The sequence below is a fragment of the Coturnix japonica genome, chromosome Z (assembly GCF_054131305.1).
Source record: "Coturnix japonica strain WE chromosome Z, WE-NBRP24, whole genome shotgun sequence".
In the NCBI taxonomy this organism is placed as follows: domain Eukaryota; kingdom Metazoa; phylum Chordata; class Aves; order Galliformes; family Phasianidae; genus Coturnix; species Coturnix japonica.
In genome coordinates, this window is record NC_140702.1 from 41,466,505 (window position 1) to 41,487,992 (window position 21,488).

At 36.9% G+C, this 21,488-nt stretch overlaps 1 protein-coding gene across 4 annotated transcripts in view; it reads right to left on the bottom strand.

Annotated features, from left to right (window-relative positions):
* FOCAD (focadhesin) overlaps positions 1–21,488 on the bottom strand; it is an 86,603-nt gene that overhangs the window by 52,330 nt on the left and 12,785 nt on the right. For all 4 annotated transcript variants that reach the window (XM_015849089.3, XM_015849086.3, XM_015849088.3 and 1 more), the window contains 7 exons: positions 19,037–19,141; positions 15,441–15,542; positions 12,650–12,854; positions 11,903–12,109; positions 11,373–11,460; positions 10,000–10,196; positions 8,220–8,477 (listed from right to left, as the gene is read on the bottom strand). In XM_015849089.3, the coding sequence (XP_015704575.2) occupies positions 8,220–8,477; positions 10,000–10,196; positions 11,373–11,460; positions 11,903–12,109; positions 12,650–12,854; positions 15,441–15,542; positions 19,037–19,141 (1,162 nt within the window). The remainder of the gene's footprint in view (positions 1–8,219; positions 8,478–9,999; positions 10,197–11,372; positions 11,461–11,902; positions 12,110–12,649; positions 12,855–15,440; positions 15,543–19,036; positions 19,142–21,488) is intronic.

The window sequence follows — 21,488 nt, forward strand, 5'->3', positions numbered from 1 at the left end:
GAATATCTTATGGTTCTTTGATTCTCTCACATGACAAGTAAATATTATCTAAATCCCTAATACATTTCAGATCTATTACACTAGTTTGTACTACAGAAATCAAAGGAGTCTCTTCACACTAAACCCTTTAGAACATCATTTCAGAACAGTGAATTGCAGGGGGGTGAGGACTTAGTTCTTATCTTTTCCAGAATTCTCCAAACTATCATTTCTTCTCTGTTCATAGTAAGCCTGTTATCTTTTCACTGAATTTCATTCACGATACATCTCAACAGCTAATTCAGGCACAAGTACTAATTGGAAGCCTTCTGTCCACAGTCTCTGGAGACCTATCCTGTATTTATACTCCTACATGTGCCTTTATCTGAATATTCTTCCTAGTTTAAATGCCTCTGAAAAGCCCAGTCATTTTCAAGATGGTTACAGCGCTTAATAAATCCTACATCATTGGCAGTTTTTTGTTATGACAGTATTTTTAGAAATATAACGGTGCGGGAATTAATTCACTCCAAGTCCACAGCACACAGCACTGCTCAATTAATTCTAGCCCCAGTCAAAATCCAGTAAGGTTTGCCTTGATACTGACAAACAGAAAACTAAACCTTCATTCAAAACAGAATTTAGTTAACTGCCTTCTATTCGCCTTCCACTTCCAAAGTAATCACTTGTTTAGCTGCGTTTCCTCACCTGGCTGATGCCAAAAGGGCAGCAGCACTGCCTAAGAGAAAAGAATGTTCACTAATACACAGGGAAAAAGTTAAAATTGCCTAACAGATTAGATCAACTACCTAATGATTAGAACACAAAGACCTGAAAGTCAAACACTCAGTGTCCTCAAGTCAAGAGTCCACTGGGGCTAAATCAAATCTTATAAAAAGAGAAATTTGCACAGAAGCCAAATAATGAAAGATTAAAAATAAAATAACATTGAAGCTAGGAAGCCTGGTAGAATTAAGTGCATTTACTTTTGGGCACCTGTTGTAACTTTAGCATTAAGGAAAAAATAATTAGTCCACTGACTTACTGTTACTTAAATCTTTGGTAAAACCCTGCTGATGCGCAAATGGTGAACATTCCATAATCCATGTGGGGCAACCAGTAACACTAAAGGCAGAAACCTCCACCACTATTTTAAATCTCCGAATTATTAGAGAGGTCACTGCATGCTCTTTCACAGAAGTACATTCTTTCACACTGCTTTTAGCACAATGTTTGAATAGGGAAGAAAAGTCTTCGGAAAACATTACACAGAACATCTGGCATGCATCATTATGGCTGGAATACACTAAACTCCAAGAATTAGAGCTTTGTTGTTCCTTTAAGCCATATTCATCTCTGATTAATTCTGTCGGTGGTTTGTGCCATGCTGTGCAAAGGCTATATCAGTAATAAAGCTGTCAGATGTCATTACAATGCATAAACTCCTTACCTAAGTTCTGTCCTATCATCCTCTCACCACTACTGAGAGAAGCAGGTTTTTACCCTGCTCCATTGCATCTTTAGTTAGCTCTCTACTCAGTCTATTTCCTGCAGTTTTCTCAGCAGCAGCAGGAGTCTATGCACATGGCAATCAGAAATAATATTCTTAATTTTACTTAAAAAGCATTTAAAGTCAGTCTGATCAAGCCTATCCGTCCCCAGCTGTGACAAGAACTTCAAGTCCTGTGTTCACATTAACTTTCTAGTTAAGAAATACATTCCACGCTCAGTTCAATACACAGAATTCTCAGGGAATGATTAAACGCTTAAAGCTAAAAAGACCAGATACATATTCCATTTAATGCTTTGCCCTTCAAGTGTGCTCCTTCTGAAGCTGATGTTCAGATTATAAGATCAGGAGAAAAACAAAATGTTCTGGTACAGCAAAATTGTTCCTCCCTCCCACATGCAATGGATAAACAATGCTGGGTCTACTCTCAGTGCTATATTTATACTAAATCTTCATCAAAAGCTTAATAGCTCCAAAAAGCCAGTACAACAATTTGCTAGCTCTCAGCACGTAGGAAACAGCTGCGGAGGCAGAGAGGCATGATGCCTGTCTGCAGTGCCTCCTGTACTTACCACTCTTGGAGGATGCAGCTGTTAGGTCAAGCCTTTCATTAGCAATCTGACAATGGGTTTCAAGACTCCGGGGTTTGTTATTAATAATAATGTAAATCTCAAAAATCATGCCTACATATGCCAACAGCCCCTTTCTTCACTCACTTACATATGAGACAAAATACTCTTATTTATTAATAGGACCAGTGACTGTCTGGTACTACAAATACACTCCAGAAAATAGTAAACAATTCTCTGTCCAAGACTCCTCAAACATATCAGTAATGCTGTCTCCATTTTATATGCTAAGCACAGAGTATCACTTAACTCATGCCACACATGTTTTGGTTTAACACCTATCTTGGAGTATCTCTTTTGAGTCAATTTTAACATTAAGAGATCATTGCAGGGAACTCAGAAAAAGAGAACCAAAAAGGCACAAATAATGTCACTGCAAAGTATTCCATGTTTTATTTCTGGAACACGTAGGGCTGAACTTTAACAAGGAGGTAATACCAGTTGAGTTCTCCAGCAGGCAAGACAAGTGTAGTGACCAGGTTTTCAGCAGCATTCAGCATACTGGAATTTCTTGCTCCAAGGCACAAGACAAAAGTATTAAATAATACACACACCTGAAAAACTGGCTCATTCATTTCAGTGCACAATCGAAGACAGATTTTTCCACAATAAAGGCTGTAAAAATATCCTCCTCAAAAAAACAGAAGCACTTTTTAAGAAGACATGTGCTAGGTTTTTAAACACTAGGTGTACTCCACCTGGATCTTAATCAATCAGCTTTGACAATGAAGAATCTGTCTATGAGATCAGACTACAACATGATAATTCCCTAACAGCTACTGTCTGAAGATGACATAACATTTCATTTACCTTTTGCAATCTTAAATCTGAGGTCTGTTAGTCCTAGTTATTTTTTATCATGAATAAAAAATGTGGAATTCATAGTGTATCTGTATTTACTTGATTAGGCCTTTTTTCCATTTCTTAAAGTGGATGCTCAAGTGTTAATACCAAATGAACAGAGTCAAGTTAATAAAGGTGGCTGTTTAACTCCGATTAATAGTGTATCTCTTTATTTAACTTCTCACCTCTGACTCTCCTGCTACTCAAAAAGGCGGAATTACTGTGCTTCATGTTACCTTTCACAGAATCCCTTGGCAAGTGCCTAAGAAAAGGAAAACTCAAGATTCTTCACTATTTAGTTATGATTAGCTTTCCTCTTACGATAAAAGCATTCTAAGCACTCTTTTACCACTTACTTTCCCCATTTCTTATAAACCATCATTTATTTATATGGAGTGGAATAAAACAGAAACAAACTCAGCAGTTCCTGAAGTACTCTTTCACCATGTATTGACTCTTGTCACCATACAGTCCTTGAAGTTTCCCTTATCAGAATATCTGTTATTCCTCCTGTACATGAGTTTAATTGCTTTCTCCCATTACATTAAATACTTCAACTGTGAGAAAAAGAAAATCCTTCCTGCCTTAGGATACTGCTAAACCTACAAGAAACAACATAACCTTTCATCGCAGCATAGTATAGCAGTAATTCTGTGGACTAACTGAGCAAAAACAGAACTAAAGTAATTTTGTCACAGTCATGAGAGATACCAGGTAACCCCTACATTCAACAAAGCCAGACCATAGGTCCCACTTTCAAAAGCATTAAGATCCTTTAGAACTATACATATATATATTTATATATTTAGAATGTGGTCTTGCAGCAGATAGTGCTAACTCCAGAACATGCAGAAGAGAAACAGCAAAGTATTCTTCTCTGATTTTCCAAATCTTTCCCAGCAGAATAGCAGCTATATTACTAATTATGATGGTTGCTCCACATAATACTACTAAAAAAAACCACATCTGAATACTTAACATATTTTTTCAGTAAAGAATGTAGAAGTCCAGAGCTTGCCACTTGCAGACACTGATAGCAAGTGAAATACGATTTGCTTAGAGGAAATCAACAAATGATGGCTTAAGTTCTGCATTTTAAACAATTTCTAATTCACACAGTCTTCTGCTGATCATTAAGGAAACAAAATATAATGAAGTTTCCATTTTGCTGTATAATTGTACCTGGACAGAAACTTTTTTTTTTTTTTTTCAGTATCAGGAAGGACTTTTTCACCACAATGAAAGGCTTCCTATTTCTGATGTAAACAGATCACCATATGTCAAGAGAATCACAGAATCCTAAGAGTTGGAGAACACCTTTAAAGGTCATCCAGCCCAACCCCCCTGCAATGAACAGGGACATCCACAGCTCAGTCAGGTTGCTCGGAGCCTGGTCCATCCTGGCCTTGACTACCTCCAGGGACAAGGCATCCACTATCTCACTGGGCATCCTATTCCAGTACCTTTCAAGTTCTTTTCAGCAGGCCTGCATTCTACTCTTACATCCCCTCACTTGTACTGATTGTGGGGGTTGCCACCACCCACGTGGCAAGACCTTGTGCTTGGATTTGTTGAATCCCATGAAGTTCCACTGCTTGAGCCTGTCTAGGTCACTCTGAATGGCTGAGGTGAAAGAACACTAAGACCTCATTGCTCCCTGAAGTGACCTGAAAGAAGGTAGCAGAAAGGAGGGCATCAGTCTCTTTTCTTGGATGGAAAGTGATAAAATGTGAGGAAACAGTCTCAAGTGGTATCAGGGGAAGTTCAGAGATTGGATATTAGGAAAATATTCACAGAGAAGGTTGTCAAGCTCTAGAACAGGCTGCTCAGGGAAGCAGTGGAGCACCCATCCCTGGAGATATTTAACAGATGTATGGATATGGCATTAAGGAACATGGTTTAGTGATGGGACTTGGTAGAGGTCAAGTTCATGGTTGGACTCAATATGAAGTTTTCTTCCCAACCTAAATGATTCTGTGTTCCTGTTCTATACTGGAGAGAGTACAGTGAAAGGCCACAAACATGATCAAGAGACTTGAATATCTCCCCCACACAGAAAGGCTGAGAAAGCTTGAACCAATAGTAGCCTAGGGCTGAAAGGAGGCTACATCAATGTATACGAATTCCTGAAAGGAGGATGCAATGAAAATGTAACTTCGTCTATTTTAATGGTGTCCAATGACAGGACAAGAAGCAATAGGCACAAACTGAAACACCAATGGCTCTTTCTGAACATCAAGAAACATTTTTTTTCCACTATGAAGCTGACTGAGCACTGATACAGGTTGCCTAGAAAAGCTGAGAAAGATTCCATCCATTTGAATATTCAAACGACATACTGACACAGCCCCGAGGATTTTACATCTGCACTTTTACAGAAAGAATCCATCCCTGTGAAAGAAAGTAGCAATCATTATAAGAAAGAATCATGAAACGGATTAAGAAAGAAAGGGAAAAACATCCTGGGGGGGTGGGAGAGAAAAGGAAAAAGACAACTTGATTTAGCATATTTCTGCCTGGGACCTTGAGGAGTCAGTTCTAACTCACAGCAAGCTTATTATATCCGCTTACTTCAGACCTCAATCCCAGGGCATCTCTTCCATGCATAAGCCAAGGAGTGTACCAAGCACAATGAAATGAATATTTCAAAAATAAAACTAAGAGCTAGGTCCCATTCCTGTTTTGAATTGTACGCATTAACTATGCAGTCATGCAGGTTTCTTGAAGAGTTCAGCAAATATCAAAGTTGAGATTCAGGCTTTGTACAACAGTATTTTGAATCTGCAGCCATCTTTATATTCATTAAGATGAAATACTACCTTGATAGCATTGGTTTTATAACAGCAGAATGCACAGGGCAAAACAGGAACTCCAAAACACAATAAAATGAAGGAAGTTACACATCTCCCTAATTAATTCACATACAACATGAGTATTCTAAAACACTAGATGAGCCAGCCAGTAACCCTTCCCAATATAACTGATGGCTACTTGTGATTGGAAGTGTCACAACTATGTTAAGAGTTACTAGTACTCAATTTTAACTTTACCTCTTGCTAGTATGCTGCATCCATTGTTTACTTTCAAACCAAAAAGAAAAGTCAATGCTATAACTACAGACACTACAACAAAACATTTTAAAATACCACATAAACCTTCCTTTTTGAATTAGTCCCTTCAAATGATTGTGTCTGCTTCTCCAAGCTCTAGTGGGAAATGTGGTGAGTTAAATATATTTGGAGGTGACTCACTTCTTGGAAACCCAGCTACACTGCAGGACAATACATCCACAGGCTTTTAGATGGTTTAGCTAGGAATTAAATACAATTTATTTATTTTTTTCTCCCCACCACAGTGGTGATCTTACAGCTCATGTAAATAAATACATTCCACACATTCTTCTATACCTACATAATGCTCACAGTTCTGATGAGTAATTCCACAGCAAATGGCTACAATTTTTTTCCAGACTGAAAAACGGACCTTTTCATCTGTTAGTATGTGTCTGAATAGGAATCAAAATTACTTTTCACATAGGATCAATCAAAAATAGACATATATACATATAAGATTTTCAGTCTTTAAAGTTACTGAATCTCAAGGCTCATGATGCAAAAGGCTATTTAATAACTTGTAAGCCCTGAAATAAGATAATTAACACCTACCAAAATTAATTGCAATAAAAAAGTACAATTGAGTTCAAAGCTATAAATTTGATATAAGTTAAAAAATGCAAAAAAAGTTCAATCAATGGTAGGAAAAAAATGAAGAAATCACATGCATCCTAATCAGTTTTGATCCTGCTGCATATGAAATAGACCCACACAAGAAAACAAAGGTGAGCTTGACAGAGAATTTACAAGACATATACAAGGAAGTTATATATGAGCAATCAAAAGAATATGAAGCTGGCATCAAGTTAAATAACATCTTCAGCTTAGGAATTACACATATCTCCAAAAGCACTGTATAGTGACTCTGTATTAGTGCAGCATTTCAGTACATGTTCAGTAGCATCCCAGACCTGCAGTTCTTGGTACCCTAAAGGTACTAAGTGCATATTCACTTTTTATTACTTCTGTGCTACAGAGTGTGACAGCTATTTAAAAAAGAAAGCAAGTGGGAAACTTAAGCAAATAAAACTTGTCCTTATGGTATATCTGGCACTCAAAACAACACTTCTCTCTTGCCAGCATTTTTTCCATTTTACAAGATGATTATTTTTGTACAGTGATTCCTGATCTACCTATTTATCTCCACTAGAAAGCAATATATCTGCACTTACCTAAGTGATGAAGAAACATAAAAGTATACATCATAAACCTGACTTAGATTCACTAATGAATCAGACAAAACAGTACAGACTATGGAGATATTTTTAAGAAGTAATACAACAGACATCACAAGTGACTTGGTGGTCCTCCAGTAACTTCAGTAGGATGAAGATCCTTCCAAAGCCAGAAATGGTTTAGTAGCCTTTTTCCAACTTACTGGTGTTTTATTGCATCCTTATCAGTTAATTTCACTAAATAAAGCAGGTTTTTTTCCTAACCCTGAAAACAGGGAAACACCCTAACACAGAGGCATAACGCACATGTTACTGTACACAACGAAAAATACTACAAGCTGAAAAGCCAGAGACGAGGAGCGTTCTAGTGAGCTGCATGTGTCAAGTACATGGGTGCGAACATACATGTATGTACACGTGCATATATTAATGCTTGGGTGAAGATATACACATGTATACATGCATGTGTTGCCAGGGTAGTCCAGCCAGCTGTTTATATGTGCATGCACACAGTTGTGTGTGCTTGCTTGTAAGGCAGTCTGTACCAGCAACTGTAACAGAGCTGCAGCCACAGGGGCTTTTAAGTCCAGATGCCAGCAACTGGGGAGATGGATCCAGAAGTCAGCTAGTGTGTGCCTGAGAGTCTGAGCCCAGCTGCTGGAAACAGCCACACTACACATATGTATACAATGTGTATGTATACAGCCAATGTGCTCAGCAGGAAGAGAGCAAAATTCAGCCACTAGTGCTGATAGTGTTCATGAGAGTGCACTGTGTGTCTGCATTATATACATACAGACACAGACACATGATGTACATGTGCTCTGTGTGCATGTACCTACAGGGAGAGCATGCTCAGTCTCATGACCAATTGAACCTGATAGCAGGAAACAGTGGCAGACATGCCCCTCTTGAGGTGGGGAATCCACTCCAGTTCCTGTAAGAAAAAATAGTAACACTAAGTTTTCACCTGAGAACAGTCAGCTTTGGCTACCTCCATAGCAGTCTGCAGTACATCACGAAGACTGTCTCCCTTTTCTTGGATCAGTAGATAAGCCAGCAGAAGAAAAATATGGGTAGGGACTTGAGTTGTAACAGGCAGCAGTGACCTCACTGAAGATAACCAGTCAGTAACTGCGTACTTTTCTTTCATGAGCTCTAAAATCTTCCAAGTAGTGTACAGTGAACAATAAGAGCTGGTTATGGGGAACAGGAGTTTACAGGATGTCTGAAACAAAATGAAACATACAAACAGTTTTGAAATGAACAAGTAAAACATCATGAAAGAAAAAAGAAGTAGCTTATTCAGTTGTATCATCTGAAACAAATCTTAAACTGAGGATGCCAATACAATAAATGTAATAAATAACACATTTCATTACAATCCTTTACATTAATTCTTAAGTTTAGGATGACTGAATGTTTTCTACTCAGGAACTTCTGCTTTATTTGTAATCCATCACTCCTATTTCTGTAGGTGACTGCAGTGCTGTGTCCTCAAGAAAACATATACAGTGAAACTGGGAGTACATTAGAAGCTTATGTACATCACACAAATATTTAAATATTTTAAGGAAATATCTTTTCATAGCACTAAAGAAAAACATATTATATGTTACTCTACAGTTAGTTTTGCTGTAAATGTCTCATTTCTCGGAATTCATGTTCCACAGTTGTCATTATGGTAGGTAAAGTTTAGAAGCAGAAAAGCAGCAAAACACAAGTGAGAAATTCTCCTGACTTAGCCCATTTCATTTACTTATATGTATATATAAAGACATATATATACACACACTACAAGAGTAAAAAAAGACTATTTCTATAGATATGTATATATGTATGTTATATATTAAATTGCATATACAAAATGATAAATATTAAGCTTCTACAAATTAATTTATATTAATTATATATATTTAATGCATGTGTTAGGAGTTCTTCATTAAAAGAAACCCAACGCAAAGCACCTTTTTCCTTTTAATTCTGCTTCCTTAGAAAACACAAAGTTTTCAGAAATCTCAGTTATTATCAATACAGTAACTGGCATGTAGTAATTAGATAAAGAACACTTATTTTAAAAGCAAGTATTAAAGTATTTGAAAAGCAGTCTCCAAATTTAAGTTAGAAATTCTAATTCAGACCTCAGTGGGTCAGGCCCACAAATCTTTAAATTACCAGGGAAAAGAAGATCCTGAGTGGCAACCACAGTTCTCTGTAATACTGCAGAGCTCCGTTTTAAGGATGCTTTTCTTTACTAATGGGAAGTATAATGCCTCTACACCTTGGATAGCTTTGTAAATTAGCATTTAATTTAAAGATAAATTAATACATTTCTTGGGCACTACAATTACTGCATTTGAAAAACAGGTAGGGGTAAATAGATGGAGAACTATAGTACACATTAAAAAAAGCCAGAATATCTAGCCAGTAAGAAAGAATAAGCAGAATAAACAAAATAAGTGTACATAATGTGGTTTTCTACTAATTCCTGTTACTTAATATTTCAGGTGAATTCTTCGTATGGTCTCTAAAAGAAAAGAAAGAAGTCATCCAGTTATACTATTAGCCTAATGTTATGCAAAATACACAATGTAGAGAATTTCCATAAAATATTACATTAACCAACTTGTAGATACAAAGTATTTCTCAGTCAGATAGGTATAATGCTGCAGAATGTTAAATACACTCCTGTAATTACCACAAAATATAAACAAATGAAAAACAACAACAAAAGAAACTCAGAACATTACCAATTCCTTTTTATTCCTCCCATTTTCCTCCTTTAATATTTCCAAAAGATCTGTAGCCAGTTGCTGCCTAGTAGTTCCAGAATCATCCTCCTGTAAGCAGTCTCCAACTGATGAAGAAGATACGATTTGTAGCAGAGGCATCACCAAAACAAGGGCCGTGGGTGAAACGTTTTCTGAAGAGGAAAGGAGCTTGTAGGCTATTAAAGAAAATGGGGACAAAGAGATAATTAGCTTGGGAAAAAGAAACTAGGGCCATTTGTATTTTTGCATGATGCAAACATTTCTAGGAGACAGGCTGGTCAAAGAAAGCAGCAGTTTCAAGAATTATACAGTGCATAGTAATGCTGCCCATTTATTTCCATGCAAACTACAACAGATAGAAAGAGCACAATAACACTACTTGATACAGAAAATCCTCAGCTACAAAACTATTTTTGAATGTAGTAACCACTGTTGGCTCTGCATTTTCACCAGCAGTGAGCAAGAGCCTGCATGCCATGCTCATACAAATCTGCACCAGCACAGGTGACCTGCAGTTGCTGTCACCACTGTTGAAAGTCACCACCCACTGCCTCATTGTGGTCACACCCATGGTTTGGTGTCCATAAACATCGAGCAAGCACTGATGGATGTCAACAGACACCATTTTTTCTGCATGGAAAAATTCAGTTCCAACCCTTTCCTCCATACACAGCTTCCATGTCAGATGCTATTTTGTTCAGACTGCCCCTCTGTCACATAGCAACAAAATGTAATGGAATATTGTTAGGAAGGTTCAGTCACTACTGCCACTTATCCAACATCCACTACTGGTGTTGTGGGCCAATGTAACAATAGAGGAAGCACTTTTGGAGAATCCCTTTTATTTTCAGTAGAACATTCTACTTAGGGACCCATACTCTTCTGTTTTATAGTAAAGAACTTGATGGCTGCACAAAACTCAGTCATGGAAGGTGGTGCAGTCCCTCACTTCTACTGTAATAACTCAATCAAAACTGTTAGTCAAAAGTGCATACAAACATTAAGAAGACTACCAATCCTACTGTCTTATAATCTATCAAAATAAACCATTCAGAATGTGTATTAATCTCCACTGAAAATATTCTCACATTGACTTAAAAATGAAACAAGTAGGCTTCAATACAAAGGGATAGAATACAGTAACATTCATAGAAAAAGTCAGTGTAGTGGGAAAAGCTGAGCCTTACTGCCATCATATCATATTTTACTTTTCAAATCAAGGAAAAATCCTGTTTATGTAAAATATTTCACACTTCAATTTAAATTTCAGGGAAGTGCAGAGCCTGCTCTCGCAAAACAAAAATTAATACACAATCTTAAGTGTTTGGATTCTTCTTTCAGAAGAGCTTTACCTAGACTCAAGATAGACTTCTGTTGACTTTCTGGTGTTTGCAGCAGCAGAAGTGCTAGTCCAATTACACACTGTTCCACTGGAAACACCTATAAGGAAAAAATGAAAAAGGTTCAAGTTATCTTTGTTTTCCAAGAGGATGAACAGTAAAATAAAGAAAAGCAGCCATAATTCTCTAAGGAGTTTCTTAATGCCTTGTAATGAACACGGTGACGCAAAACATGCAATTAGGAGTATAAACAGTGCACAGTAAGTATTTTAAATGTGTAACTACAACACAGTACTCAGTTTAAACCAATCTCTATGTTTAAAGGTTAACTTACATACACAGCATCAGTTTGTGGCTTGTTGTTTGTTTTTTTTTTTTCCCTCAGAAGGTTTTTAACCAAGAAAAAAAAAAAAATCAGCTTTTGAAACAGCATTGGTCAGTCAAAAATAAATGCCATGTATCAAAGCCTTGAAATCCTGCCTTTAGCATGACATCCTTTAAATTTAACATGACTGTTTCCCTCCACAAAAACGAACTCTTACCTCTTGTACGAGCTCAAAGTTGTCCTCCATTAAGGAGATCAGAGATGAACATTCTCCTGTTACATTTAAACACACTTCACAGAAGCATATCAGTTGCAGACAAAATTGGGATAATTGAACTTTCCAAAACACAGGAAAGCGCAACAGGCTGAGGAATAGCTCTTGAAGAAAAAACAAGGCTTCTGTAACTTGTGGCAAGTCTTTAACCTATAGAGAGGTAGTTGAAAAACACATTCCAGTTTAATTGTCCTTCCCTATTTATGCAGAACTCCTTCAAGTTTAAAATTAGTTTTATTGCCTCTACAGTCTTTTCATTGCAATTATTAGTAACACTTTAGAGAACAAAATTCAGGAATCTTTAATAAAACATAACTACAACATCAACAGATGAACTTAAGAATTTAAGGTCCTAAAGTGACTGATGAGAAAAATCCCTTGCTCTTCATCAAATGCAGTAGAGAATTAACTCAGTTCTTGAGGTCCTTTTGGGCAAATAAAACAAACTGCATGGGGATTTCATACAGCAGGGAAATATTATTTTTAACAGAAATATTCTTCTATCAGATATTTCTAGGCCACTTCCTCTACAGTGTAACTAAGATTTTAATGTACATCTCAAAAGAAATGGTAATAGTATTTACCACCATGCAGAATGAGGTCTACAGAAAATGAGACAGTGCTCTATTTGTTCACTTGAAAGGCAGTAACCGAACTCTCATTGCTGTTGGGGTCTGGCAACAACTTTACCTGAAGGTGTGGAATCAAATCACACAGGAGCTGAAGAATACGATGCTCCAGAACACAGGGTGCTTCTTTATGCTTTGGACCACGTGGTTGATGTAAAATCCTAAGCAAGCCCATTCGCAGTTCAGCATATTCCCGTAACTGAGATGGCTCACAGTACAGGTATCTTAGAAACGGAGCCATTATAGCAACACAAGAACTCTGCGCTCTGCAGTTAAAAAAAATAAAATAAAATAAAATAAAATAAAATTGCCAAGAGTACTTTCTACTATAAGCTAAATAACCTTTAAAGAAAATCCAAGTAAAGTTACATTCCCTGGGTCTGCAGTAATTCACAGGCTATAATGAATAGAAAGGCATTAAGAAAAATATTACATATTCTCACAAAACAAACAACAAAAAAAAGCAATGAAAATACCCTCATGATTTAATATCACAAAGTAGTATCATGCATTTGTAAGAGACTATTCACTCAGGAATACAATTTGATATACACTTGAACATTAAGACACTCTTCATTTTATTCCACTTCTCCTCAATTCAAGGAAGTTATTTTCTGTGGTAAATGAGAGTCTACTGCACCATAATGAAGTAGTACTTAGAATACATTATTCAGAATGATCTTTTTTTAATTATGAAATCTGATTTTAACTAAAAAGAGCTATCTGTTCTTCTTATTTCTTAGAATGGTTTTGGTTGGAAGGGACTTATAAGATCATCTAGTTCCAACTCCACTGCTATATGCAGGGATACCTCCCTCTAGATCACATTGCTCAAAGTCCCATCCAGCCTGGGCAATGGTCTTAAACAATCACAGGAGACTACAGCTGTTTTAACCAATGCAGCTTGCTGGCAAAAATTTAACATGTAACATTTCTTTCAGTTTGACCATGTTAGGACTGCCAGTTGATCCTGACATTATTAGACAATCAAATAAGACTAATATAATACCTTTAATAAAGTCATCCATTGTCTCCCTATCAGAAATTTGGCAAAGTACGCCTGGGTAAGTGGACTGTATAGGGGCGGAAAACAAACTAGACATTTAGGCTCAAAGTGTAATGATCAGTGACACAAAATGTATCATCAAGCAGTCAAGTGATGGTGTTCTACAGGAATAATTAGTGGCTCCAGTGCTCCTTAGTCTTCGTTAATGAATTGGTGATAAGATTGAGTACATTCTGCAATTTTATTGCTGATGTCGAACAGGAGAGAGCATTCAAAGCACTGGTAAGCATGTTTTTTCAAATGAAACTAGATAATTTGGAGAAGCAGACTGACAGGAACCTTTAGCAATTGAGCATGGCTTGGTGCATGGCCTTGCATCTGTATACTTTCCTGTGTGGTCTACTCTAGAGAATTTGCTTTAGCAGGGGGTTGGGACTTGATGATCTCCAGAGGTCCCTTCCAACCCAAACCATTCTGTGATTCTGTAATGGTCAATACATTAGCACACATACTGAAAATCAATACTAGAGGTCAGTTTCAAACAAGACTCTGCTTTGATAGAGCTTGAAAGTAACTTAGTAAGAAACCTATATCTACGTATTATCAGTCTGGAATTTTAGTCGACAGATGTTTCTGCACTAAAAGTGGTAAGGATGTTTAAGATGTTTAATTTGAAACACACCACCAGCAAAAAAAAACAGTCAGACCTCTGTTGAGACTCTGTGAGTCTCAGATTTAGTAGCTGAGTGGAAAGACAAGTTGGACTTTTAGTTGAATGCCTCATGTAGCTTAGACCTACTAGAATTTTATGAGATCAATAAACTTCTTTTATTCGTTTACATTAGCAGGATATAGAAGTCAGTTTCACTATAATATTACTCTGATCAATTTATGTGAGTCTTCCAGAAAACGAGAGAAAGAAGATCCTTTTTATCTGAAATGCATGCACATGGCTGTAAAAACATTTAAAACATTTGCCTGCAAGGCAGCTCCTCTGTTCAGTATCTTACACTGAAATTCTACTGGGGAAGTTCCTTGGAGATAAGCATGAAAGAATGTTGAAATTGTGGGTAGATATTTGTTGCTTGTTAAATGTATGGCGATGCCATTGATCTTTTTTTAAATCAAGATGCATATACCATATATATATAGTGAGTGTGTATATATGTGTGTGTGTATATATATACATATATATATATATATGTAAGTAACTCATCCATTCCTATGAGATATAGCTTCCTGTGCTTATCTTACATCATCCATATATATAACTAATTTTTGCAAAACATAAGATATATTAATTGTCATCTTTGACTAAATAGTCAAAATTTTGGCAAATGCAAATCATTCTTGTGCCCCTGTAAAACTCCACTTGCTCAAACATGCTGGAGATTACAGTTTCTAATGGGATTAGTAAGCTTCTTCCATTCACAGATGAACTATGGTAATTGTGGTTTCTAGCACAGAATGTGGATTGTTGTTTTTTAAACTAATTTTATTTAATTTCTAATTTTAACTCTTCTTACAAAATAAATCATCAAAATAAATTTTCTGTTTTTCTTTAATCAACGTTGCACATATTTCTCCACATCCACAAAAATGTCACCTATACAGATGATTTAAGAAAAATATTTAAAATAGATTTTCAGTGGATTATACAGTTACTTATTATTCTGTTTTTAACCTGTAAGTTACAAAATTTAGTAACACAGTTATCTTTTTCCAAAGACACACTTTTTATTGCTTACGTACAAGCCTCTACAATTGTAGTTCACTTCAAGAAGAAAATTTCGCTGACAACTGAGTTACCTACATTTGCTGTTTTTCAATTTACTCATTTACTTACCTCTCCGGACACTGATGGAAAAACACTGTTATCTGCTGCAGTAGAACTGGCCAGCAGTCAGGTCTATTTTCAAGGACAGTAATTAATGGATGAGGATTGTTCCTGAAATGCAGAAAAACCACATTTGGATCTATAATGCAGTAAGTTAGTGCGTAAATTTGCTAGGTTCAAAATAAAAGCAGCTGTAGAAATGGAAAGTTTAACACCCTGGCATTAAACAACCCTCTTTACCTGCTTTCCCAAAACTTACACTATGAAATTAGTACATTTTCAAGGATCCTTGGGAGGAGAGAATTAAACAAAGAGTCAATTTGAAAATTCTTGGCACAGGTCTATTTCTTTTATTTTATTTTAAATCAATGTAATCAATGGTGTGAAAATGTGTTAGCCAGTTTGAGTTGATAACAGCATTAGGCGGTAGGTACCAAACAATACACACAAAATAACTGGAACCACAATACACTTCTGTCTTTCAAGCACAGATAAAAATCTTCAGTGTCTGAAACCAAATCAACCATTTGTTCAACTGAACACTTTAAATCTGTTCTCAGCTGATGGCCCTCACCAGCTTTTCTTTTTAGAAGGTCCCACAGCAGCCTGCAATCCTCTTTCTTTATTGCCAGCCTTGTGACAACTGCTGATTTGAGATCACCAAGGCATCAGAGTCAGCTGTTCTTCACGGACAGAACTCCTACCACCAGTGCAAGTCTGCTGAGTCAATGACTGACTGCCACCTACACCACCCAGAAGACCTGAAAGAGCAAACAGGATTGCTGCTTCACCAAGCTGAGGTTGGTGCTCTAGTCTGCAGCCCTATGATAATCCCACAGGCCTTCCTATACACTCACTCAGGTTTATCACTTCTTCTTTGGACTGGGGGCCCCAAAGTTGAACACAGTACTTCAGATGTCATCTAGCGAGTACCTACTGGTAAACCTGGTGAAGGTAGCAAACAATAACTAGATGTTCAGAACTGAAATTGGCAAATTTAGTCTATAAGAAGAGTAAGTATTTTCACTTAGAAAAATAAATCAGTTACTGGAACAATTCTTCAAGCACAGAACTTTTATTTTCATTTATTTATTTTTTAAACTGCATTTTCTCCTCTGCTCCTTAAATAATTTTTTCTTCTTTAGAACTGTGATTCAGTTCAGGAAAACAAGTAATTTCAAACTACAGGGACTGTTGTGAGACTGACCACCTGTAGCATGTTCAGAAAACATGTACTAAATGAGAAGTAGGCATACACTGCAGCTCTGGCCCGCATTTTTGGGCTGGAGGTATGGCAAACTCTGTATTCATTTATCTAAAATTTGTTTACTTATATGCATGGTCTTCAGATGTCTGCCTTCCTTGATTCTGTAAACGTTTCACTGGAGTTACAGAATCTCCTATAATTCTAAAACAGAAATTCAAAATGCCAAGGTTATTGCTGCATTGCAGCTTTCAAGAGACAATTTGTTGTCTGCCTAGCACTGGAGTCTAGCAAGTCATGAAAAGAACCATTTTTTTTAGGCAGCCAGTTAGAAACAGTACTGACTTATGCCAGAATCTTGAAAGAGCTCAGCCCTGTACAGACATACAGAGTTACAGCATCTGCTTATTTCAATACCTTTGTCATATTTTAACTACCATTTCAAATGAGAAAAACATGTAATCTGTCATTGAAGTGCTCCTACAATGACAAAATCGAAATGCCATGAAGTAGGCCCACATGACATACCAAGCCCAAAATAAAGACAGCTTGTTATCCAATAAAAAGCAAGGGTTTTTTTATGACAAATTTTGTGTGCTCTAATGCACAGAGCTCAATGCTAAAATAAATCTGTTAAGCTCCATAGTTAACTGTGATTAATAATGAAACATCAAAATATGTAACCCCAAGGAGTTATATTTTATAATGCTATGGGCATTTGGAAAAGGGTGTGTACAGAGAAGTTTGTCTTCAACAGTAACTTCAGAATTGCTTGAAAAAAAAACAGCAAACAAATTTATGCTACAGCAGAGAGAGAACTAATCCACTGGGAATGTGCGGTACTCAAGCAAAGTCACAACCACTTTCTCACTATTTCTGTCTCTCTATAGCTAGTTCCAACTTCATCATAAATACTAAGACCACCCCAAATTTAAATTTAAGGTTGCATCAGTTATTTCACACACACTTATAAAATGGCACATTTGATTTGGTATTTAGCAACCCCTGAAATACCAGTATGTCAGAAGGACAGCGATACTTACACAGCTTACGGAAACAATTAGGAATCCCAAAGCTAAGTAATAAATGAGGCAGTTCCTATCAATTTACTAGGTTAAAAGGAACATTTCCTGCTTTCTTCAGCAGCAGAGACAAACAGTTCTCAGTTTTCCAAGGTTGATTTGCTTAAGGGAAGTGTAGAACCACAGGTCTATAACTACAGAGGCTTTTCTAAATGAAATCAGAACACACAACCACACAAAATCCTGCAAACTACAAGACATTATTTTCTCCCAATTCTTTTTAAGAATTAGTTGTGATATTACAGTAATATGTAAGTGCTCCAGTCCCTCTGTCATCTGTGTGGCTCTGTCTGGACTCTCTCCAATAAGTTTATTTATCTATTTATTTATTTTATTTTGCACTGATAAGTTGGCAGTGGACTCAGCACCAAAATCTGTCCCACCGTGACTGAGCAGAGGGAAGGATCACTTCTGTCAACTAGACGGCAACACCTTTTGTACTGCATCCCAGGCTGCTGCAGGCCTTCTTTGCCACAAGGGTGCATTGCTGGTTCAGGGAAATGGCAAATACGCTGTTCTAAGTTATTGAGGAGTTGTCTGAAGTTAATGAAGATCAGTTCTGCTGGAATTGTTACTACAGCATTATTTCCCTGCTATTTGGCAAAAAGAAAACAGCTCAGATATACTCCATATCTATCCTAGTGAGATTCTTAAATATGACTAAGACCTTGAATGAATTCCAGAGCTCAGTTAAGAAAAGTAGCAAAATTTTAAAAAAAATAAAAATTAAAAAGAAAACCACCTCTAACAATTATACTGCGACCATCATATATATTCATAATATTACTTGTTTCACAAGTCTTTTCTGTTCTCACTTATTGCTGCTTACCTGAACAGACTACTTCAGTACACACTTCTCTTTACCATTATGAACTGTTAGGATGCACATTAAAAACTGTACAGTGAAGGTTGTAACAAATTATTCTATTAAAAATAGCATTCAATTAAAGATTTGTTTTGTGAGAACTGTAACTACTGAGAACTGTTCAAAAACAATTGCTTTATGTTGTTAAGCATCTGTACAGTTGTGAACTTGGGGTAACATCTTCCCCCAGCTGATAAGCACACAAATATAATAAAGGCTGAGCTCAAAAATGAAGCCAGGTTCAACTGTACCAGCCAGCTGTCCCTTGAATCACTCAAGAAACATGAAGCAGTTAACTCTCTTGCACAGCCACTATTCTATCATATTTGCAAAGAACTGGTTAGCAGGACTAAAATAACCCAAATTAACGAACAAGTAAATGGATGGAAGGCCAGTATTAGCCTTTATTACAAAATGTTGTTAGGGAGTCTATTTAAAACAAATTGAAACCAACCTGATTCCATACAGATTCTGAACAGCCTCATCTCCATCTCTTCCCAGTTGTACAGCTTGAATTTGCAGTAGTTTCCAAATAGTTTTTACTAAACCATGCACGTTCCTGTTGACAAAAAGAAGTACAATACTGTCAAGTGTGGAGCCAAGTTATTGGATTCTTTTGTAAGAGGAGAAACCTAGTAACAAAACTGACATAAAAAGCACTGAATTCTCCTTATGGACCTCCCTGCTTCTTTACACAGTTTTGAGCAAGCTGTATGTCCATGTCTTTGTTTTCTTCAGAAAATGAATAATACAGCAGACAATAATTAATGTATGAATTAACACTTGTGATGGTTTCTTTCCAGCTGATCTTAATAGCACAATTTTGTCCCACACTCCTCGTCTCCAGGAGAAAGCACCTAAATACATTAAAACATACCTTCTCCGGGGGAAAAAAAAACAAAAAAAAAAGCTTGAGATATCTAGTTTATCTTGACTTTAAATCTAATGAGATTGTTACATACAACTATTTTATTTCCGTCTTACACTTGTAAGTTTGCTTTCAGAGAAAACACAAGAAACAAGAAGAATTTCTGACCATTTGACCATTTATCCCATTTTTGAGGGATGATGATAATGAAGTCCACCATAAGGAGAAACAAGTCCTCTAATCATGCAGTAAAGAGGATAACAAATCTAAAGGTAGATACTGCTTGACTGAGTTTAAAAGCATGATTTTCAAAATTTTGTTTTCTTCTTCAGAGCGTTCCACACCTTTCAAGCCAGATCTCACCACACCTAAACCAGTTTATTATAGAATCCAAACTATACTCTGAAGAAACTTCACGTTTTACACTTTGAAAATGTGGACACAGAGGAAAAGTCATGATCAATTATTTGATGGTTCACCCAGAAAATCTATCAGATAGTTCACTGTTCTCATTACTAAAACACAGTAGCTGAAGAAAAATGAACAGGAAGAATTAATAATATACTTTATAAAAGATCATCACCTAACAAATGCAAAAAGCTGCTCCTATCACACAGTGAAAATTAAGGGAGGAAGAAAGAGGCTAGTGTTGTTTTATTGTTCTTCATTGTTTACCTTTTGTTATTTAGCAGTATAAAGTCAGAAAAATCTGTTTTATCTGTAACTCTCCAGCTGTGAATGCAGGAACTCGTCAAGTGGCCAACTGGAAACATGATGTTACACATTTCATGAGGTTCACACAAGCCTCTTACAGTACAAACCACCATTCTCATTTAGAGATGAGCAAACTGAGATACTTAATCCTACTTGTTTTCCATAGAGTGCAGTATGCTCCGTAAACTCCTTCCTAAGTTACGAGTTTAATCAACCTAAATTTAGATTTTTAAGTGATGCAAGAAGCCTGAACAAACGCAAGCAATTTCTGTCAAAGAGCACTGAGACTTTACATGAGTGCTATTAAAAGACAAGAGCTTGCACCAACAGGCTAGGCCCATGCAAAAAAAAAACAAAAACAGGGGGTGATGTAGTCACAAAACAAACAAACAAAAAAACAGCAAGGCTTGATACTAATGAATGCTTCACTGAAGATTCGAGAAACTGAAAATCACGGAATCAAAACCTAGAACTCACAACAAAGAAAAGGGATAAATATTACCAATAAGTATCACTTCTAACTGCCAGGTCTTTATAAAATTTAACACCACCTTCAGAGTGACTCTTCCATAAGGTGGCAAGGTACACCAGGGAATATCCCACAGAGATTCCAACAGTAGATGCCTCCACCAGAAAATGTTTAGATTCATATTCCAGATAGAGGCAAAGAAGCATATGCCTTCTGTGTCTTTCATACTCTTTGCAACAGTGCTGAAAAACCAACATATTGTGCTTGCTTGTTTCCTTCCAAAAATGGATCAGTTGAAAAATGTGCCTGTAATCATTAAAATTAGTGGCTATCATGACACCTGGCTCTTGAAACACAGAAATCCAACCATAGACAAGAACAGGAGGTTCAGCAGAATTCTGTTGCCAAGCAACCAAAACAAAGAAGCGCAGCAGGCCTCCAGATCCCAGAGCAGCCAGCCTAACACACAGAGGATGGGAGCCTTTTGGACGGGCATGAGGAGAAAGAGAAAAATGACCTTGGAGGCACTGTAAGGCTTAAGCCATTCAAAGGTCAATCTGTTGATGTGTCCCCAGCATCAACCGAGCAACTATGCAGCACAGAAAAAGCAAACAATAAAACAGTAAGAGAACAGACTAGACCGATCTGATATTCCAGTACTGCTGGTCTGAATTTCCCCAATGGGAGGCAGGGGAAGAACACCTACTTGAGGCTTTGCACTCAGCTCCTGAACTCAAGCAGCATGCTCCTATGGCACACTGCAAGAATTCACCACAGCGTTCCCTCGCAGGTAATAAGGGCATTCTAAAAATGTCTGACAGTTTATTAAAGACTACAATAACTCGTTGCTTAATA